Source organism: Ambystoma mexicanum, chromosome 3q (assembly GCF_040938575.1).
Source record: "Ambystoma mexicanum isolate Mex_15411 chromosome 3q, UKY_AmexF1_1, whole genome shotgun sequence".
Classification (NCBI taxonomy): Eukaryota; Metazoa; Chordata; class Amphibia; order Caudata; family Ambystomatidae; genus Ambystoma; species Ambystoma mexicanum.
This window is the reverse complement of record NC_090926.1, coordinates 833,227,439-833,250,882: the sequence shown is the minus strand read 5'-3', so window position 1 is coordinate 833,250,882 and position 23,444 is coordinate 833,227,439. Positions and strand designations below refer to the sequence as shown.

Sequence of the window (23,444 nt, the reverse complement as noted above, 5' to 3'; positions counted from 1 at the left end):
TGCTCCCCCCTGCTAGGCAGGTGCTTCTCCAGGAGCAGGCGGCACGGTCCATGGCCCGCTCGCTCAGGCTGGGCATTGCGGCCTCAGACAGGGCACGCCAGGCTGAAATGTCGTCTCTGCGTAAAGCAATTGCTGCTCACGCAGAGGCGCACATGGATGCCCTGAGGGAGGAGTATGCTTCCCTCAAATCCACTCTGGGTGTCCTTATGATGTCCCAGAGGCAGTGGGCAGAGGAGAGGTTTGCACAGCTTGAGCGTACCATCTCGGCTGAGCTACAGGCTTGCCGGGAGGTGCAGCGGTTGTCCAGCCAGGCCTTGCAGGAGGAACTCTGTGTTACACGTGCTACCTTGCAAGAGGAAGCACGTGTATCACGTGAGGTTCTGCATGCAGACCTACGTCACATCGCCACACAGAACCAGGCTCACCCGTCCGGCAGACTTGCTGCCGACGAGGGGCAAACTGCGGCTAGGCGTGGCCAGGCTACTGTGCCACGTCCTCCTTTCCAGGATGAGCCAGACTCAGACGACCATCTATCTCCCACATAGGTCGGGCTGTGCAGGCGCTGAGCCCATGGAGGTTTTTTTTTTGGCTCAGCATCATCGCATGTGGGTGTTGAGCAGCACTCTGTACCTCCAGCCTCCTGGGTGCCTCCCCCCCGGGTCGTATGTGGCCATTTTTTATTTTTCTTTTAGTTTCTGTTTGATAGTTAGTTTAATTAGGTAATGTAGGTTTTTCATAGTTAGTGTAATTAGTTAATATAGTTTAAAATTGCTTGTCTATTGTGCTTTCATGTGACGGTGCGGTGCTTTGTGGCTTTTGAAGGCATCCACTGTCTGTTCCAGCTGGGCCCTTCAGGCTTGTCTTGTGTATGTGTTTGCTGCTTGGGGTCCTTGACTCACATATGCCACTCCTGCCTCCCTTATCCATGGGCTCGCAAGGATGGTTTGGTGTGACAGCCTATTACACAAGGGCTTTGGACTGTCATATCTGTGGCATGTCTGGTGCTGTGTAACTTGTGTTGACACCCCTAGTGGGGATGATTGCGGTGTTATTGTCCACTGTTCAGCTTTTGCTAGATGGGGTGTTTCATGATTAATGTGTACATTCATTGCTATGCATTGTGTAGTATGTTTCTTATCTTTACTGTACACGTGCTTGTTGCAATTCATGCCGTAGATAGTGTGTTCCACACTTTGGATGTGAAAGATGGACTGATGGTGTGATTTCTGATGTAAGTCTCTGACATGGTCCAGTAATGAGATGCCTGAAGAGACACACACAGATGACTTTAAAGCATTAATTATGTGTTTCATGCCTTTTCGGCAGGGGGATGAGCCTCCAGACCACCTTTGCCAGCAGACATGGCCCATTGGACGTCTGAATTCTGGACACGTTTGTTGGTGCCCACATGCACATGTGTGCACAAGCAGAGGCCCAGGGATTGCAGACCTACATCCTAGAACTGCTGACGTGTTCCAAGGAACTCCAGGCAAGGTGAGCAGCAGAGGGGGGCCACAACATAGCAAAACTTGCACCAGGCGAGTTGCACATGCAGGCTTAGTAACAGCACTGAGGGTGAGCTTGGACGAATATTGGTGTTGAAGCACACAATACAGCTCAGATGTGTTGGTGGACTGATGGCTGTTGATTGTAAGGTTGTCTGGGGCACCTGCATGGGGCAGTGGCACATACCCTCCGGTACACCAAGGTCCATTAAGGCACTTGTATCAACCATGTAGCCTTCAGAGACATGGAAAGGGGCAGCTCACAGGGACGTACAGCAAGGGACATACTCGGGTGCAGTGCATTTCATTTCCATGTACATTTTGAAACATGCACTGCCTACTTTGTTTTGGTCATGGTGGAACTGTCATGCCTTGCTATATGGGTCTGTCTGCTTACCCAGGGAACATTGCATGTTGTGTGAATTGTGACACATTGGTGTTCCATTTGCCACGCACCCACCGGCGGCTGACTTACTGCATTGACTGTGTATGACCCATCACAGGGGTAATGTTACATATGGGTACGAAGCATCTACACCAGATTGTCTGTTTGTAGAGTAGTTTGTTGTTATGGGGCATATTTGGTGGTGTGTTTTTGTGTTATGGGCACAGACAGATTATTAACTGTGGCTCTCTTTGCAGCATTGAAGTGCTCCTGCAACCGGACCTGAGAGTGCGCAGGCAGGAGGCCAGCACTCAAAACCAGAGCTAAGTGTCTTGTTGTTTTTCTTTCAAACTGCTCTGCATAGGCTTGCTGGGGGGTGCACTAATGCTGGATGAATGTGTAATTCAATTTGGTATGTTTGTTTTCCCCTAATCACCCGGAGTCCTATCCAATTTTAAACCCTGTACCCTCTACCCGGTGTTCCTGCTTCCCGTACCTATCCAAGCAACGTTCCCTAACCCTCTTTCCCCGCTGGGGTTGCGGATGCCTGTGTAAGCCCCAAACTTGCAGGCGCCAAAACCCTAGAGGGGGTGGTTGGTTCGTGCCACTCCTAAGCCTGGACTACAGAAGGCCATGACAATGATGTCCAAGTTTGTTCGGATTGTGTATGTGTTCATGCCGGTAGTACATTTTCGTGCATTCCCTACTTTCATGTGTCATTCCTCCTCCCCTCTCCTGCCACTCATTCCAGTTATCCAGTGTGCCAACACCTGTCCCGACTGCATATACCTGAACCTCCTTCCCCACCAGGGTCTCAGAGGCCTGTGTGAGTTTGACCTTGCAGGCACCCCGGGCCACGGTGGGGGTGGTTGTTTCGTGCCACTCCTGCGCCTGTACACAGGACCTGTGACAGTACACATCCGTTCATGGTGCATCATTCTATGTTATGTACCACACATGGTTCACATCCTGTTGTGACATTGTTTTACTGTGCTACCTTGGTTGTTACATCATTGTGGTAGTACTTGGCCTTTGTGAGGTACTGCTACGTCAAGTCATCTACTGGAGGGTGTTCTGGTTCGTTTTTCTGGCTTGGATTTTGTGATTTTGCAAATGAGGGTGGACTCTGAGGATGCAGGCACCTTTTTACACACAAGGTGGGAGATGGTGACGAAGGGGAAGGGTGATCTTGTGGCCAGGTGAAATTGAGGGTTGAAGGCTCCATGACCCAGGTGTAGTTGTTCAGTGGGTCATTTGTGAGGGAGGGGGGGTGTTTTGTTGTTGATAGTTGCCTTGCCCTGCAGTGTGATGGGAACCCTGACATTGTAATTGTGGTATCCTATGTACATGTTGTGTTCTGCTGATCAATGCCTGTTCATGTGTTGTGTTTACCTTTCAGGTGTGAGGGGATAGTTGTGGTTTGACATGCTGGGGTGTACACATGGTGAATGTTCACAAGTGATGTGTAGAGGACACTGATGGTCACTTGATTGCCATGCATATGTTGAGTGCATGCCCTTACTGACCCACACACTTGCACTATGATGCACTACATGTACAACCACCCTTTGGATATCCACGTGTACACTCTGTTTGCCTTCTGGTGCCCACTGTGTCCCTGCAGCACATGTTCTGTGACCAATTATGGATCCTGTACATGCCTAATTTGCTTTTTGATGTGGTTTGTCGCTTAAATGTGATGCTCAGGGTGTGCATCACACACAATAGCTGTTCACTGTGCTGTGCGCTGAACAGTGTGTTGCAGGAGTTGTACACAGCACACAGAAGCTGCAGTGTTGATTTTGCAATGCACAATGTGCATGTAGACAGGCATTCATTGTTATGTTATGTCTACAACTTTTGTAATGCATTTGGGAATTACTTATTTTGGGTGGGAGGTTGTTGGTCAGTCATTTCATCTGATTCCATGTCAGGCATCATTGTCTGATGCCACTGTACATTTTTGACATGGCAATGTGTACCTTATTGGTACTGTGTTGGTGTATGGCTATTGCTTGCCATGTCATGTTGTGGTTTGGGAGGGTTTGAGTGACATAACAGTGATGGTCATGGCCTGTTTTGCAGGTGTGTGTGATTAACACCTTGCATGTCAGGGTCATCTGCTTCTCAAAGCAACTAGCTGGGGGTAGATCTCTCTCCGTGGCAGGGGCCTCCCTCTGGAACAGCCTTCCTGCCTCACTGGAACTTGAGGAGAAACATCTCCGGTTCCGTAAGCACCTCAAGACCTTCCTCTTTGCTTCTGCTTTCTCTCACCCTCTCCCTTGCTAAATTCTTCACTGGAACTGCATTGGATCTGCAACTGGGCCACTCTCACCGACCTCGGTCCCTGGCCCAGCCACTCTCCACTTGCACTGCCTCCCTGGCAACCCCTGCACTGCGGGACTGTCTCATTATCCCTACAGCCCCCCCTTCCCAGCACTTGTCTGCACTTACCTTTGCAGTTGCTACCAGCTGGCCTATTTATTTGTTTTTTATTCTACTTACCCTGTACTGCACTCCCCCCTCCCCTTCCCCTTGCACTTTTCCCTTCCCCCTACCCCTGCACTTGCGCAATCTAAATGACACCTGGCCTAGTAGTATCGTTGTCTGTCTTCCCTTGTTCCCCCCTCCCTGCCTCGTCACACCTTGAAACACTTGTGTATAGGCACGTTACAAATGCCATATCATGTCATGTCATATGTCATATGTGTGCCTTTTGGTCACACAGGATAGCTTGTGTTTAAGTAGCTAGGGATGCAGACAATGTGGCACTTACATGGCAACTATCTCAGGGTGGTATGGTTGTGACAGTTGACTGTCTCTTTGTCATCATCAATTGTCACCTGGTATGTGCCAGGCCTGTGTGCACTCCGCAGGGGTGGGAGTTTAGGTGAAAAATGTGGCCACAAGGTGGGTCCGGGCTTCCTCGCCACGTGCCCTGTCCCCTCCCATGGGCAGCGCCTGTGGTTGGGGATGTGGGGGCACCACCATGTCCACCGGTACGCCCTGCCGTGTTGCAACATTGTGCAGCACACATGCTGCCACAATGATCCTGCACACTACTGGGGGTGCATAGAGTAGCTGCCCGCCAGAGCGGTCAAGGGAGCGGAAACGTGACTTAAGCACTCTGAATGTGCGCTCCACTATGGCCCTGGTTGCAATATGGCCGGCGTTGTATCTTACCAGTGTAGGCACTGTCCCCTGGGGAGGTGTAAATGGTTGTGATTATTGGGGTTTGTGTATTTGTGTGTGTGTGTGTGTGTGTGACATGCATGCATGTGCAAGGGCATTTGTACTCACCTAGGAGCCATGTGTCGCCATGCTGCCCAGCTTCCAGGGCCCGGCTCAGGGCGGACATTCTGTATATGAAACTGTCATGGGTGGAGCCAGAGTAGTTTGCATAGACAGAGGTGATGATTCCCTTTGCATCGCATACCACCTGTACATTGATGGAATGCCAGTGCCTGCGGTTTCGGTAGATGTGCTCAGTGGCCCTAGGTGGACGTAGGGCCACATGGGTGCAATCTATGGCACCGAGCACTTTGGGGAAGTGTTCCACCCTGTAATAATCCAGGACAACGGCCTGCCTTTCTGCGGGTGTTCTGGGCATGTGTATGTGCCTGCGGACTGAGGGGCGTGCTGTCATGATTGCCAGTACCTGGTGTAGGCAGCGTGACTGCGTGGCCTGTGAGACCCCCCCCACTATGGCAGTAGTCCGCTGAAATGACCCAGTGGCCAAGAAATGCAGGACATTGAGCACCTTCTCCAAGGGGCTCAATGCTTGGGAGCAAAGGGTGGGGGATGTAAGGTCATCGTCCCACTCCCTGACCAGGTCTAGGATGATATGGGGTGGAAACCTATACCTGCCGTAGACCTGGTCGTCAAGCATCCCAAAAAGGCTTGTCCGTGGTGCGAAAATGCGTGCCCTGGCTATTCTCCTCCTCCTGTGGTGTCCCACGATCAGTGCTGCGACAAATGGGGCATTCATCATAGCTGTATATACGTGTTTGTTGTTTGCGCGCACTTTTATACTGTGCGCGGGGACGCTTCCGCCTGCCTTCGTGTGGCAGACGCGTTGACGCCTGTGTGCGTCTTTTGCCGTGTGTGGGTTTCCCGTATTGGAATCCATGAATACGGGTTGTTTGCGTGCGTGTGGGCGTTCCGTGTAGTTCCCTGCAGTACTTCCCCAGTTATGCCTTCTTTTTCACGCGTTATTCCCCATTCCGCATGTTACGCCCACTGTTCCGCCCACTTTGGTTGTGTGCGCCGTGCTATGTGCGCTTTTGCTGTGCGCGTAGCACACGCCGTGTGTGCCTGCGTGCGCCATTGCAGGATTTGGCGCACAGACAGCGGGAAACACGCGTAGTGTCTTCCTTGAATCGCACGCGTGCGCTGGGTTTCTCACGCTTGCGCCACCTTGCCCCTGCTTGCGCTGGGATTTTCGGCGCACGTTTGCTCCATGAATCGACCCCCATGTGTTACCCTCGATCTGTTGCTGAAAGAAATGACCGTTAGAGGCCTTGAGGCATTATTATGTATCAGTTTGAAGTTTAGTTCATTTGTAAAGCGCAAACCAGGCCCAGGGGCAAACGGGCGCATACTCTTGAAAACAGGTTACAGTAACAGTAAATACATAATACATTTACTCAAATATACACAATATACAGCAAAAATACCATTTACAGATTATAATACAAGTACATTATGGGGTGTATATACACATAACTTATATAACACGTGGAAGGCAGCTAAAATATACACAGATTAAAGAAGTACTGAATGAAGATGATCTCAGCTCCATAGCCTGTCCTCTCTGATTGTGTTCCATTTCCTGTCTTTGCCACGCTAGAGATCTACATTGCTATTGCATTGCAGTAAAGACATGCAATGCAATTCCAGCATGGTAATCTCAGTGCAGTAAAGACTAGCATCAGTAGAATATGTATATGAGCCCTAATTAACAGTACTGATAAGAATACATACCAGAATTTAATTTGTTGTGTCCAAAAGAAAGGGGACCATTCTGATCTGGACAAAAGCACCCACTAAATTTTCCGATGTTATTTCTAAGAAGACCTTGGACACTTGAGAACAGAAATACTTTGATAACATTAACATGCATCATATGGCATAGTGCATTACTCTACCTGGTCTGGAGACAGCAGTATTGTTGAACCCGCAGATGAAGAGTTTGTTGAGCATGATTCAGATGCACTACAGGACACTGATTGTTTGGAGGTCTGGGACGAGCTCTGAGGGCACAGTATTTAAAGTAACAATCACATAACTTGTACATAAACATTTCAAAATGTGACATTTCTGTACCAATTCACTGACTGTAAGCTTCATGATTAAAATGACAATGGGACTTCCTACAGTTCTCACCCCCCTTTAATGTGTATGAAATGGACGTCTAACTCAGCCCTAACGTTCACATGTTCCTGTGACAAAATGACAGCTCTTCTGTAGGAGAGTAGGAATGAGTAGTGATTTCTATAATTTCAATTTAGGACCACACTTCTAATACACCAAGAGTGATCTCAATCATAAAGGTGAAACAAGACAAAACATTAATTGCACAACTTCTTCACCTCTTATAGGCAGCCTGGGCCAAGGGCAGGCTAATCTCAAGAGGGTTTGAGTCAGCATGGAAGCATCCAAACAGAAATACAGCAGTATGTGAAAAAATAAAAGAAATGGCAGGTGATGTTCGAATTGACGCAGCTCACAGGCACTTGTAGTGGTTGGAAGTGTAGAGTGTCAAAAGCGACTTACTGCAGTGGCTCAGATGTGTTTGGAGAACTCAGAGTGGGTCAATTCAGCCCGAAATGGCAGAAAGGGCCTTGGTCCTTGGGTTGCAGTGAGACCCTCTACTGGTTCTCTGAGGAAAGGTAAGTTTCCCATTGCACTTCTCAAAAAGGAAGGTTGCCAGAGAGACTTGCAGGGCGTGCCATTTCAGCAGGCAAAGACCTGGGTACACGTGCCCGCTGCAGCTAGGCCTTTTCAAAAGCAGGTCACTTCAAATGTTCCCATTTATTTATTTTATTTATTCGCATTTGTTGAGCGCGCAGCAGCCCAGGGGCATTGTGGCGCTAGTTACAGAAATCTTTTTCTTAGTTACAGAAATTGTTCATGGTTAAAACAGTTACGATAGTTCTTATCACTGGTTACAGACAATTTTTCATAATTACAGATAATATTTCTTGGTAACAGTTACATTGACTCTTGCATGTGCTAGAGTGGGATTAAATGAAAAGGGTGGTTTTTAGTTTTTTTCGGAGGGCAAGGAGGGAGCTTTCAGTTCTGATGTCAGCAGGTAGAGAGTTCCAGGACTTGGCGACTATGTAGGGGAAGCTTAACCCTCCAGCTCTCGCTTTGTGTATGTGAGGGGTGCCGATTTGGAAGGTGTAGAGTGTCCTGACTGGTCGTGTGGAAGAGGATTTGGTTATGGTATCTGAGAGATATGAGGGTGCAATGCGGGTGAGGCATTTGTGGGTGAGAGTGAGGATTTTGAATGTGATGCGTTCTTTTACTGGGAGCCAATGGGCTCCTTTTCTGCCATGGGTAATGTGGTCTCTTTTTGGGATGCTGAGTGCTGCTCTTAACTCATTGTTCTGAGTGATTTGGAGTTGGTTTAGGTTTTTAGTGGATGTACCAGCTAGGAGGACGTTACAATAGTCGAGTTTGGCACCGATGGTTGCTCTGGCTATAGTTAGGCAGTTGGGTTTGGAAAGGTATGGCTTTATTGTATTTATGAGTTTAGTGGTGTGTGCTGAGGCGGAAAAGATGGCGCTGACCTGCTTCGTTATGGATAGTGTAGAGTCTATGTGAACTCCTTGGGTCTTTACAGAGGTAGACACAGGGATGACGGTATTATCAATGATGAAATTAGAGTATGGTTTATCTAGTTTGGCTAGCATGGTTTTTAGACCTAGTATGATCATTTCGGTCTTCTCCCTATTGAGGCAGAGGCCGTTGGCCGCCATCCAGGCCTGGATGGTTGAATAGATTTTGTGGAGTGCTTCGGGATCTTTGAGGTATACTCCAGAGAGTGGCAGGAGTACCTGGATATCATCCGCGTAGTTGGTGTATGCGATACCCAAGGCGTCAAGCTTATCGAAGAGGGGCTTCGTAAACAGATTGTATAGCATAGGCGTAGTGCATGAGCCCTGTGGGACTCCACAGTGGATGGTGGTGGGGGCTGTGTTGGCAATGTTGGAGAAGACCTTCCCTACCCTCCAAGAAAGAAGTGACCCAGAGCGCTGCTTCTTTAGTGAAGTTGGCTGATTGGGTGAGGTGTGGTGAGAGTCTTATGGTCCACGAGATCGAACGCAGCCGAGAGATCTAGGAGTAGTAGGAGGGCTGGTTTTCCTGTGTCCATGATTTGTGTGATCTGGTTTTGTAGATCTGCTAAGGCAGTTTCAGTACTGTGTCCTCTGCGGAAACTGGATTGTCTAGTTCCGAGAATGGAATTATCTTCAAGAAATTGTTGGATTTGGCAATGGGCAGCTTTGTCCAAAATCTTGAGGAGGAAGGGTACAGTAGTTATTGATCGGTAGTTGTTAGGTTGGGTGAGGTCTAGTGTGGGTTTTTGAGAAGTGGGCAAACCCATGCATCTTTGAGGCTCATAGGGATGATGCCAGTTCTGAAAGAGGCATTGATGAAGGCTGTTAGTAGAGGGGCAAGGCTGTTGGCGCAGTCCTTGATGAGCTTCGTGGGGCATATGTCTCCTTTGCATGTAGAGGGTTTTAAGTTTTTGAGGATGTTAATGACTTCGAGCTCGGGGATGTCACTAAAGGAGAAGAGAGGTTTGTTGGGAGAAGGAGTGGATTGAAGCTGATTGAACCCTGAATGAGTGAGTAGTGCATTGTGGTGGTCCTTCATTTTTTGTTTGCAGAAGATTGATTGTATTCAGCATGACAGCCTGGATACTGTCACACCAGGCTTCATCTTTGATGATCTCATCTGGTGTGTTAGGGGGAGAGGTAAGTTCCTTAAATATAGCAAAGATTTCTTTGGATTGCGAATTTGCATCAGTGATTCGGGTGTTAAAGGCGTTGGCTTTCGCTTTAGAGATGGCCTCTTTGTATTGTTTGGAGATAAGGTTGAAACAGTTCTTTGTGTTGTTCCAAGGGTTGATTTGCCAGTTTTTTAAAGCCTCTCTCTTATGAGAGTGCATGGATTGTAATTCCTCCGTGAACCAAGAGTTTGAGTGAAGAGTCTTTTTTCCTTTTTTGTTTTCCAACGTCGCTATTGCATTGATGCATTGGATACAGTGTCTTTGTAGATGTTTGCTAAGGTGTTGGGATCATCTGAGAAGGGGTGGGCAAGTGCTGGGATGTTCAGATATGGGCGTAGATTCTCTGAGGAGATTTTTAGAGCTTCTAGCTAGTGTGGGAGGTACAGGTGTGGACTTTTTAGAACTGGACGTGGTGGGTAGGGTGAATTCAATTAGGTTGTGGTCGGTCCAAGGTAGAGCTCAGTTAGAGGTGATGGTGGTGAGACAGTTATGGTCAGCGACCCAGTCGAGGGTGCAGCCTTTGTTATGTGTAGGGGTGGAGATTTGTTGTGTGAATCCTAGATCATTCAGTTCTTTGGCAAGGGTGGCAACAGCCTTGTCTTTGGGGTCGTTAAGTCCTAGGTTCAAGTCTACGAGAAGGCGAGTCCTGGTGGATCCTTTGATGTTATTGCTGAGTACGTGAATGAGGTGTCCCTGAAAGTCTGATGGGAGACCAGGGGGGTGGTATAGCGTGTGTATATTGATGTTGCAATTGGGGGACAGTGAGAGCTTAACAGAGAGCATATCAGAGTTGCTTTGCCAGGGGTGGCTAATGGATCTGAGGGAGAGAGTTTCTCTGAATATGAGGGCTACTCCTCCTCCTAGGCGGGCTGGTCTGTCTGTTCTAAGGATGGTGTATCATTCTCGCAGTACCAGGGTGATGGAAGGGCTGGATGCCTCATGCAGGCAAGTTTCGGAAGTGGCTAGTAGGTCAATGTTGTTATTGGTTAGGAGATCATTTATTTCTAGGGCGTGAGCAGCGAGTGATCTAACGTTGAGGAAGGCACAATTTAGATGAGGCGGCTGTTTGGTTGTGGTTTTGGTGGTGTTGAGGAAGCTGGGTGTGTAGATGGTGGGGGTGTGTTGATGAGGTGGTGTGTTTGGCTGGGTCTGGATGTGAGATTGGGAGTGAAAGGGTGTTTGATGTGTGGAGTGTATTTGTGAGTGAATCGAGAGCCTAGGCGAAGATTGCGTGAGGTGGTGGAGAAGGGGTGGAATGTGTGTTCTAGTGTACAAGTTCGTGCTCTGAGTCTGGTGCTTCTGCTGGAAGTGGAGGAGGGGTTCTGTATGTGGAGTGAGCTAATTGTGTGTGGACCTTGGGGCTCTTGCATAGTGGTGTAGGAGGGAGAAGTGGTGTGTTGGGAGGGAGTAAAGGTGGTAAGGTGCTGTGAAGCTGGGCTGGTGGGGATGGAGTATGTTTTGGGAAGATCCATTATAGTGAGAGAGATTGCGATGGCACAGAGTATGGTGGCGCAGTGATGGTGGTGGTTAAAAAATGTGTAGAGGATCTTACTAGTGGGCTGCATGGTGTGTGCGGAAGGCACAATGTTGATCGTGAGGAGCAATGCAATATATTGCAAGATGTGGGAGGCAGGGCGTTTTCAGTCAGGGCAAATGCATACAATAGTTAAGGCAGCGGCAGGGTGCTTTCAATCAGGGCAATGCATACAATAGTTAAGGCAGCAGCAGGGCGCTTTCAGTCAGGGCAAATGCATACAACAGATAAGGCAGCGGCAGGGTGCTATGAGTCAGGGTAAATGCATACAGTAGATAAGGCAGCGGCAGGGCGCTTTCAATCAGGGCAATGCATACAATAGTTAAGGCAGTGGCAGGACGCTTTCAATCAGGGCAAATGCATACAATAGTTAAGGCAGCGGCAGGGCGCTTTGAGTCAGGGCAATTGCATACAATAGATAAGGTAGCGGCAGGGCGCTTTGAGTCAGGGCAAATGCATACAATAGATTAGACAGTGGCAGGGCGCTTTCAATCAGGGCAAATGCATACATGAACTACAGAGAGGATGGCATATCAGAGTTGGACAATCATACATGGGTTCAGAGGAATGTGCTGCAGAGCGGAGCTAATACTGTAGGCTAAGGGTTTACAGGCAGTAAGTAGCACAATGTGCAGGCAATGCAGGCGTTCTTAGGTGTCAGTATGCTGGGCACCGCTTATCAACAGTATCAGGGCGCGAGGTAGTCAGTGTGCTTTACGCGCAGGGTTGAGCAAAGGTGGATAGGTAATACGGTTAGATATGCATGATACAGTGTCGGTGGAGAGCAAACCTGACTGGTGCCTGAAGAAACCAGTTGTAGCAGCGTTTGTACATCTGGATGCAGCTGTCGGGTATAGTGGTGTCGCCTAGCCGTAGCGGCCCGGGGCGAACAGGGGTGGAACAGGGCCTTATTCCACGGGCCTTCTTCTGGGAGCCGGCTTCCACCTACTGGCGTCGAGGATTGGTCACTGATAAAGCAAGTTGCTCAGCAACTAGTGGCAGCCTCATATCCGTGCCGCGTTGCGACCACCATTTTGGGGTCAGGCCGGAAATGGGGACAAGATGGTGCACCTCTGGTGCTGAGGTGTGCAAATGCACGGATAAAGCACTTTTGGGCAGAAAAAGAACAGATTGCAGGTGCTGCTGGCTTCAAGTGTGCTAGAGGGAAACTGATTAGCCTCACCAGGTGCATGGAGTTTGCTGGATGCTTGAACTGTGAGAGTCAGGCATCACGTGCTAATCGGATTGGATGGATCACATCAGTCGTGGTCTTGGAAGTTAGGGAAGTGCTCCAGCCCTCTCATCCTTAAGGGAAATGGAAGGATGAGGCTCACAGGGTGGAACAGGGCCTTTTTCCATAGGCCTTCTTCCGGGAGCCGGCTTCTGCCTACAGGCGTCGAGGATTGGTCACTGATAAAGCTAGTTGCTCAGCAACTAGTGGCAGCCTCGCTTCCGTGCCGCGTTGCGACGACCATTTTGGGGTCAGGCTGGAAATGGGGACAAGATGGTGCACCTCCGGTGCTGAGGTGTGCAAATGCACGGATAAAGCACTTTTGGGCAGAAAAAGAACAGATTGCAGGTGCTGCTGGCCTCCAGTGGGCTAGAGGGAAACAGATTAGCCTCACCAGGTGCATGGAGTTTGCTGGATGCTTGATCTGTGAGAGTCAGGCATCACGTGCTAATCGGATGGGCTGGATCACGTCGGTCGTGGTCTTGGAGGTCAGGGAAGGGCTCCAGCCCTCTCACCCTTCAGGGGAACAGAAGAATGAGGCTCACAGGGTGGAACAGGGCCTTTTTCCACGGGCCTTCTTCCGGGAGCCGGCTTCTGACTACCGGCGTCGAGGATTGGTCACTGATAAAGCTAGTTGCTCAGCAACTAGTGGCAGCCTCGTTTCCGTGCCGCGTTGCAAACCGCCATTTTGTGGTCAGGACGGAAATGGCGACAAGATGATGCACCTCCGGTGCTGAGGTGTGCAAATGCACAGATAAAGCACTTTTGGGCAGAAAAAGAACAGATTGCAGGTGCTGCTGGCCTCCAGTGGGCTATAGGGAAACTAATTTGCCTCACCAGGTGCATGGAGTCTGCTCGATGCTTGATCTGTGGATCCATGGAGTGGTTAGGGAAAGCGTAATCTTCACCTACATTTCTGGGGACTTTGGGCAGACTTTACCAGTGACAGCTTGTAAGAAGGCTCAAGAAGATAGTTCCATGAAAATGATACACAGACGATTCAATTAGGGGCCAATAGCAACTGTGGTCTTACCCCATTGTATAGCCATTTGCTAAAGTGGATTGTTCCATTCTGAGGTTTTGTAAAAAGGGACCAAGCTTTTCTGTTTTAACAAGGGTTATTACTTCTGGTGTCAGCTCCCAGAGTGCTTATGTGCAGGAGGTGAGTTGAGGTAAGCAGGTCTCAAGAAGGAAGTGGTGCCTGGAAGATTATAGATAGCTCACCCTTCTTCTGTGAACAGGTTTCCTCTTTAGCTATACTATACTCCACCTGCTGTCTGCCTGAGATGAAAAGGTCTCAAGTAATTATCTCCCTGGTGCAACTTCCTTATTGTGTTGAATAGGTCCCTTTGTATCTCCCGGCTCTTAAGTTACCCTTGGAGGAGATTTATCTTGCCTTCCCGGTAAGGTGTCAAGCCTTCCTACCAAATAAATCAATATTATAAAGCGCAAATCTAGATAGGGAGAAACAGACCACTGTGCATAGGGGGTTCCCACAGGAGGTTTAATGTAGGGTGCAGAGGTAGCAGAACAAGGTGGAAATGGTAGAGGGAACAGGGGAGGGAGAAGCTCCGGTAAGGAAGAAGTAGGACTGATTGGGCAATCAGCTGTTGGTATGTTGTTATTTGAAGAGTACAGTCTTCACATCCTTCCTGAAGCATACAATGGAGGGGGCAATCTCATCTGATTTGAATTTTAATGTGACGAGTGAGATTATTCATTTTTATGGTAAAAGAAATCCTTGTCCTAAAGTACAATGCTCATTTGGCAGTGCAATACACAGGGTGGGCCCAAGGTATGAGGCACACAACAAATCAGTCAGCTCCCTCTATTCTGTCAATAAGGGTGCATTGCCTTTTTCAGCAGTCCTCTGCACTATGTCTCACAAAGCTGCATTTCCCCCCCAAATAAAACATCTCTGTTCTAAGAGAATTAGAGTCATTCCTGCTTTCCTGCTTTGCCAACCTGGGGAAGGACACATTTGGCCAGGGGCACGTCAAACATGTTGAAATGTCGAGCACGGCAACTTGTCTATTAGATTTTATTAATTATTTGAACATGTCTATCAGAGGCTTTTGAGAACGCGAACCATTATCACTGTAACCTGCGGATCACAGGTTTGATTCTAACCCGGCCACTCAAACTTTCGTTCTAATATGGTGGTGTTGGGATGCACGTACAGAGTCCCAGCAAGGCAAAAACTTTTAGGTTGAGGTAAAAGTATTAGAGTGCCACATGATGGGAGCAGAATAAAGGTTGTGCCAAGGACAGAGCATCCATTGTCATAGTTAGGTCTGGTACATAGTAGATACTCACATATAACGACACAGAAATAGAAACAGATGTATTCATGTTGTGGTTGCAGAGGCCATAGATAGGGCAGTATTATAGGCCCAGTGATTAGTGGATGTACTGTAGTGACGTAGGATAGCATAATGTGCGGGAAGGATTGTATTAAGCAGAAGATGGAGTCAACAAGGTAGTGTAGTAGAAGCAAGGGTGGTGTAATAACTTGGCAGAAGTGTTGCCTTTTTTGATGTTATGGCCTAGTACACAATGAACAGAAGTGAACACAGGTCTTAGTGTGGAGCTGCAGTTCTGGTAGTTCCGCTACAGAAAAATATCCCCTTTCCCATTCCCACAGGAGAGAACCCAAGGTCCCAGTCACCATTTATGAGAATAGGGCACAAGGATCTGAAATGCTAAAGAGCCAGGCAAAGAGTTAGAGCACAACTACCTTCACATCGTGGCAGACACCCGATATGAATTACACCTAGACACAACACCTTGCAAACAAATCCTCAAAACTTCAGACTCGAGAGCGGTGTCCTGGTCATGTCATCCCAGGGTACCTGGAGCTGGAAGGAGATATGGGAGGAGCCGTGTCTGGAATGTCTTGTGATTTGGGGCAGAGTTGATGTCAATAAATGTAGTACAAGTTCGGGGGTGCAGCCCATGTGCACCATGGCATCTGGTTTAATGAGGAAGCCTATTGTCTAATCAAAGCAGAGTTGATCTCACCAAGTTTCTTTGATCGCATCTGGAACAGGAAGGTGCACATCATGTGATGGTGCCAAATTTATGAACCTATTGATAAGAACCCACCAATCATGTACCTGGGTTTGACAGTGACAATATAGGGGACCACATGTCTAGATGAATGGGGGTAGTGTATGTTGGAATGGATTTCTAGACTCTGGACTAATGGACAGAATTTTAGGAGGCCACCCTAGTTTAGTGAAACAGGGAACCATCTAGACGAGCTAGACCAATCACGGTAGCTTGGCAGGTGGTCAAGACAAGGGGCCTCATTACACGGATGGCGGTAAGGGTTTACCGGTACCAGTATTTTACCGGTACCGGTAAATCCTTACCGCCTTACTACGAGGTCCCTTTGCGGGTTGGGGAATTTAACGCCTGCTTTTTTCAGGCGTTAAAAACCAACCCGCAAAGGGACCCAGGGAGCTAATTACGGTACCGCAATTTGCGGTACCGTAATTAGCGCCTTCCCCATTCCCATTATGCCCTATGGGGCAAAAATGGGGAAGGGCAATGGGGGAAGGGGGAATTACCGCCCCGCCAACCTTGGAATGGGGCAGTAATTCCCCTTTCCGCCAAGGCGGTGCCGGTATTTTACCGGCATGAACCATGGCGCTAATAGCGCCATGGTTCTCCGCCATCCGTGTAATGAGGCCCTAAGTCTCAGCAGGGGTGAGAGTGACCAGAAGCCCACAATGAGCACACACAGTAAAGATACCACAGAATACTCTTAGACAGGTGTATACCAAAAATACATATACATTTATCTTAGGCCCAATAAAACAACACTAATCACCAAACTAATAATGCAACAGTTACCACACAAGCATATCACTATGTAACATACATACAACTACTGTAGCCTAATGCAATAAAGGGAGTAAAACATCCACAACCTGTAACAGAAGGGGGGTTAACACGAATTATGCATTAGCCAGTCTTCAGGGTGGAAACCCTAACGTATTCAGTTCAGCCCTACGAAGTGGTGATGCTTGTGCTCAATGTACAGGAGTGCGTAAAAAGATGCAGTTGTGCGTAAATTCGATGACAGTACCTTTTCAAGATCCTGGGACAGTGAGGTAAGGGTCCTGAAGGGGGTAGAAGAAGGTCCAATCATCAGGGAAGGGTCAGCGCACATGGACAGAGCAGTTTCCAACTTTCTAAACAGGCCAGGGAGCGTGGGCTATCTCAGCCAAAGAGAGGATTGCAAGGAACCCTTGTTTGTACAATAAATGGATGGGCCAGGGGCCTCTGGTAAGTTATTCAAGTACTCACCACCCCTTGCCCCAATCCAGACCAAACTATGCCAGCTTAGTTAGGGTCATCTGAGGTTGTGAATTCCATCTTTGCTCGCGGATCCGACTCTCAGGTGCTGCGGGACGGGACTGTAGTCCGTAACGGGACAGTAGCCACAACTCTGACAACTATGAAATTTGGCAGGCGACTGCTGAGAACCACAAGCTACGGATTCTGAAATTTTCGAGTCGCAACTCAAAACGGCAGTACTCCTACGCGATGGCCCAGGACAGAGTTGGTTAGTTCACTGGACAGCCGAGAAATACTTCTGAGAAGGATCTTTTAGCAGGAAATCACGAGATGCTGAGAGTAGTTGTTCCCACTACTCAAAAGGGTTGAAGCATGCTCACAGGCGTTGTAAGGTTTAGAACAATGCAGGAGTCGGATGGGACAGCAGCGGTCTCAGGGTGCCAAACCTTCCAGCTCGTCTCCGGCTGGTCCTCGGGTCTGCTTCAGCTCACGGGACACTTGGCTCCTTCTGTAGTTCTAGATGAACCACTGTAGATTTTCCTGGAATGGATGCAGGGCCCCTTCTCTTATCCAATGTTTAATGCATGATCGAATCTGGACAAACAATGGAAGATCTGCTCCCTTGCATGAACGCCAGTCGTGGTCCAATCATAGTCCACAGTAGTCCTCATTTATTCATGCACACCAGACATCCTAGCACCAGTAGTGTGGATTGGGACCAGACAATCCCAACCCTCTTCCTGGGTACTAGCACACGTGACATGCAGGAGCCCACGAAAGATGCTGTTTTCGTAGGAGGCTGCATGCCCAAATGAGGAAGTGCACCGGAAGTGCTGTTTTGCAGGGAAACCTGTTGCAGAGAACCCAATGCTGCTGCTGATGAGCGGAGAACTTTTGGACTCTATCTAATATAGAGAAAGCGTAATGATTTGGCCCCACTTACATTGCCTACATAATCAGCTGGTGCGCGCACCCAGAAGTGCACCGGAAGTGCTGTTTTGCAGGGAAACCTGTTGCAGAGAACCCAACGCTCCTGCTGAGGAGGGGAGAATGTTTGGATTTTTTCTAATATAGAGAAACTGAATGCGGTTTATTTAAAACACATTGACTTGACATTGTGCCTATGAAGTAATCCTGAAATCGTTTTGACCAGTGCTGCACTAGTGTTGCAGAGCACTTACTAAAATGTATCTTTTTTCTTATCGTTAGATTTGGCCACGTCCACTTTGCCTACATAATCAGCTGCCACGCGCACCAGCATGCGTTCACCAAGAAGTGCACCAGAAGTGCTGTTTTGCTGTAGCGGTGCATGGCGCGTGGTGCTCTATGGTCGCGGGGTGAGTTACCTTGCCCATATGTTGGGTGAATAGATTGTATAGATTGCTGAATTGTAATTGACAAACTGACAACCTGTTCATAGCATCTAACATCCAACATCTAGCATCTAGAATAGAAATATCATAGAAATATCTAGGAATAAGCGTCTAACGCTAAGCAGTGTATTCCGTGAGCCAAGTTGGCTAAGCCATAGTAACGTTAATTCGATTGTTTTATAATTTCTGAGTAATTCCTTGAAAGCCAATGGATGTTAACACTACTTGTCTAAGCTAGAAAAAAGAATCAATGTAACATGCATGCGCACCGTAACTGCAAAATTACATAATTGTAAACCCGTGTTTATATGTGTGAAACTCTGGTATATAATAGGAACGGTTCACGTGTAAAAGGTGTGTTTATAATTGCGAAAACGTGGAAAAGGTGTTATCGCCCTTGTAGCCGTTTACTACCTAGAAGGCTGTTAGCCGAGTAAAGCTCTCAGTGATCTCGGTCTCATAGCCCTGAAAAACGATCTTTCAGAGACAAAGTTTGTGAGCTGAGACTGGCGGGTTTACATGACCTTAAAGATCTTAAAGAAACATAGGGCCTCATTTCGAGGTTGGCAGAATGGGTTTACCGGCACCGGTAATGGTGCCGGTAAACCCATTCCGCCCTATTACGAGGTTCCCTTGCGGACCCGCGTAGAACGTCTGGTCAGACCAGACGTCCTTTGTGGGTCCCACAAGGGGACCAAGGAGCTAATAATTGGCCCATTATTAGCTCCTTCCCCATTCCCATTGAGCCCTATGGGGGCTCGAATGGCAAAGGGGAATGGTTTTTGTGAAGTGGTCCATATCGGGTTCTCCAAGGTTGGAATGACACGGTAAGTCCCCATTCAGGGAACCCAGACCCGAACACGATTTTGGAGGCAGCCATGGCGCTAATAGCACCATGGCTACCTCCAACTCATAATGAGGCCCATAGTGTATCTGGTTTCCTAGTAAAACTAACATTGGGGATTGTTTTTTTAACCTCATACACACTAGCTTTGTGGATTTGTTTTTAGGATGCATGGTTTGTTTGAGCCGTTGGTGTGACATGAATAAACCTTAAAATTAGAATATTAGGGTGCCTCATTACGAGGTGGGCCGGAATGGGTTTAACGGCGCCGGTAATGCTGCTGGTGCCGGTAAACCCATTCTGCCCTATTACGACCTGCTCAGAACGTCTGGTCAGACCAGACATCCTTTGCGGGACACGCAAGGGGACCAGGGAGCAAATACTGGGCCCGTTGTAAACGGGCCCGTTATGAGCCCAATGGGGGCTCAAATGGGAATGGGGATGGGTTTTTTGAATGGGGAATTACAGGGTCTTCCAAGGTTGGAATGACCCGGTAATTCCTCATTCAAGGAAAACGGACCCGGACCTGAGTTTGGAGGCAGCCATGGCGCTAATAGCACCATGGCTACCTCCAAACTTGTATTGAGGTCCTAGAACTTGTTATATAACGCTCTTGAGTATCCTATGAGATGGTATAGGATAAGTGCATAATCAGAAAGTAAATGGTATATATTATACGTGTTGGAAAAAATAAGAAAAAATACCTTCATGGAGAATGCTTCTAATGTAACAACAATTGATGAAATGAGTGACTGTAACCCCTTCTAATACCTACACTATTGTTGAAGGAATGTGAGTGAGGCTTTGAAAGAATCTGTGAGACCTTACAGTACTGATAGTACTGATAACATCTTTATTACGCAAGCACAAATTAGTGCTCACCTTGTGAGCAGATCCCTGTCTCCTGTAATTCCTAAAGCCATCAGCCTCACAAGTCTCTCGCTACTCTCCTTGAAATTACCAACTGTTGATGAAATTAGAGTAGATGATGACCCTAAAATGGCCTCTAATATATCACAACAAGACAGCTTTGATATAGGTAACCAGATCTTAGGTGAGGAGAAAGAAATGAATTACCTACTTGAGCAATTTGAGATAGCTAACACCTCTCCCCTGAGCAAGATAGTGCAACTGACACAGGAAATAGCTGCAGACAACAAACTTGATGTTCAATCGTTATTGTCCCACAAAGGTGTTAATTGTGGTAGGCGAGTGTACAAAGACGCGGCATCAAATACAGACATTTCTAGTTCATCTATTGATATTACGCATGTACACCAGACACCAATAGCAACAAAAAGAAAAGGAAAGCAAAAAATGTAAAGTAAAAAGCAGGTAATTGCTCAAGCTATCATGGATAAGACCGAAGGTCGAATGAAAAAAGGAAATGGCTGCAGTATTAAAGATAAAGCAGATTGTCCAATAATTGAACAGGAGAGTACTACCTTGGCACCTAGAGATGTGAGCACACAAATTCATTTAGATTGCCACCATGAAATCCAACATTTATCTGAGGACCTTGCAAAAGACAAAAGCAAGGAGAGCGCTATTATTATTAATAACTCCAATCTACCAAGAGAATCCATGACCTGTATTGATATTCGTAAATATCTGCGAGAGGTAGAACTTGAATAGCAGCCCAAAATCATAGACGACATTGAGACAGTCTTAAAATCTAAGTGTACAAGAAGTAGTAGTTTCTCTAAATAATAATTCAGGAAAATTGGATGATGAACTGACTATTCCTTCTATTAACACTATAGCAACAGTGGGTGGCTTAGATAAGACAGTGAATAGTGATTTAAAAACACAAATAAGAAAATTAAATCCAAAATAACATTGTCAATAAAAGTACTGATCACAAACTAGATATAGTAGACAAAGATGATATTGTAAACTTGACTGAAGTAACTAAAGCACTTGAGATTAAATAATTAATGGGAATCGATAGCCATCCCCCATTAAATTGGACACCTGTGCTGCATATTCTTCATGAAATAATACCTCTCTGAGTAATTACATCTGATGATATTCACATCATGGACCAATCAGAAGTAAAGCACCATGTTACCTCAAATATTTGGCTTAAATCCCACTTGATTTTAGCCTACATAAAGTATGAAGATGAGCTCTTCAATTTGGGCTACTTTTGTAAAGAAATAGTTATGAGGAAAACAACATATCCAATAGAGAACCTAAAATCGAATCTTTAAGTTAATCTTCTGAACACACTGAAATTGAAGAGAGAGATTCTGGAACTAAATAGACCAAAATTAACAACCATAATAGGCAAGAAAACATCCAATGCTGTGCCAAAAGCTATTCAAATAGAAGTACATGATAATGTAGGTTATTGGCAATGGCTACCCACTGTCTTTCAGACCGACGTTTCCAAAATATCATGATAACATCGGCCACTTGTGTTCTTGGAATACCAGAGGCTTCGCCAATTTGACAGCAAATGGTGGGCTTCTGGATAACATCGATCTCTTTACAATAGTAAGTAGGGCTCCAAGAGAATTCGATGACTGAACTGTGCAAGATTGATGGTCATAGCACACTACAAATGCTAGCCATAAAAGGCCCTGTTGTGGGATGTTTCAATCCATGCATCCAAGCCCTACAACATCATTGTGCATTACTGACATGGGAAACATCATAATGGCCGACGGAAAGTATGCTGCTGGCCATAAATCACCAGAAAGTGTGAAGTGAGAACCTGACAGACAGGCTGCCATCTTCTTTTGCCTCTGTCAGTGTTAATACAGGAGACTATTGCCAGCCCCATCCTTTGGCTGTCCACAGAACAAGAGCAGACAAAGGAATACAGATCTGTTCAACAATTCATTTCTTGATTGTCAAAATTGCTAAAATCATGGGCATGAAACCACCAAAAAAATCCAACTTCTGGTTGGGTGTTCTACATTACTCTACTGCAAAAACCACATCAATACAATGTTAGCAAGGATCATATGCTATCAAGTAAAATCCCCTTTTTGAAATAGATTAATTTAAGGCAGCTGTCAAAAATGGGTGCAATACCGGTGCCCGCCACTGACCGGCGCTAGCGATCTAAATTCTGACAGGAGACTTGTATTTCAGGAGCTAAACAGTGAAACTGAGTTAGCTGGGACTTCAAAGGCTTGCTTGTCCTTGAGAAGTCTTCACACCTAGTATTCTCAGCAAGAAGGCAGGAAATCACGTGGTTCTGTTAATCAGATGGAGAGTGGCACCCTGGACTGATGCCCTGATAGCAGGAAAAACCAGACAAAGGATTCCTTCAGCTGAATAGGGTATGCTGATTTTGGATGTGAACTGTCAGCACTGCTCTGGGGGAAGGCAAGACATTTGACCTCTGAGCCAAGCCAAGTTTCTAGGGATGGGGACAAACAAATGGGTGTACTGCAGTGGAGGCAAATGTATGTTTTATTAAATTGATATTGTATCAAGCTGACAGAAATGTACAATTTGGGGATTTTTAATATGAAAAATGCACCCACAATTTGAGACGAAGCTGGACGCTGTAGGATTTTCTGAGGCCAAGCCCTGTAATTATTAATATTATAATGTCTGTGTTTATGCTAGAGACTTCAAAACTTACTGTAATATGCCCAGAGAGGGTGTGTACCTCCGTGTCAGATTTGATGCAAAACCAATATTGCGAAACCCATCAAAAGCACAAAATGTTGTCACTTCTGTACCCAAGCTCTTAGAAATATCAGGGTTGAACAGAGACCTGTCTTAATTCATCTGTTATGTGTACATGTCATTTCAACAACTTGTGTATCTGGGAAGCATGTTTGGTTATGAAAAATTGTTTTTCTAAGTAAATGCTAAGGGGAGGGACTTCAGTCAAGCCGTAAACCTAGCATCACTCTGACTAATTCTGACTCACAATTCCCTTCTCCAGTCAGGTCACAGTAAAACCTTTAACCTATCAGGATCCTCAGAGGGTTGGGCATAGAAAGTCAGCCTTCCCACCCAATTTCAAAAGACATAAAAAGAACCACTGAGACCCAGATAGGGACATTCATTTTCCACTCTTTAATCGATTTCTGCGCAGCACGCTGCCCAACCATTTCCAGAACTTAGACTCCAGATAGACTGCAGAACTTGAAGCAGAGAGGCCTGAACCAAAAGCTGAATCCTTCTCAGCAGGCCCCAGAATCCAGCAGCCAAATCAAACTATTCAACAGCCGGGCGAGCTGTTTGATTCTGGCTAGGACCATATCCAGACCCAGAAAGCA

The 23,444-nt window shown here is 46.9% G+C and overlaps 1 protein-coding gene across 2 annotated transcripts in view; it reads right to left on the bottom strand.

Annotated features, from left to right (window-relative positions):
• The window catches only part of TOM1L1 (target of myb1 like 1 membrane trafficking protein), a 1,067,055-nt gene that overhangs the window by 570,153 nt on the left and 473,458 nt on the right, over positions 1-23,444 (bottom strand). Inside the window, exon 6 of one of the 2 annotated variants that reach the window (XM_069654924.1) lies at positions 7,038-7,142. The exons of the other annotated variant lie outside the window; for it this stretch is intronic. Coding sequence (XP_069511025.1) covers positions 7,038-7,142 — 105 coding nt within the window. The remainder of the gene's footprint in view (positions 1-7,037; positions 7,143-23,444) is intronic. 2 annotated transcript variants of the gene reach the window in all.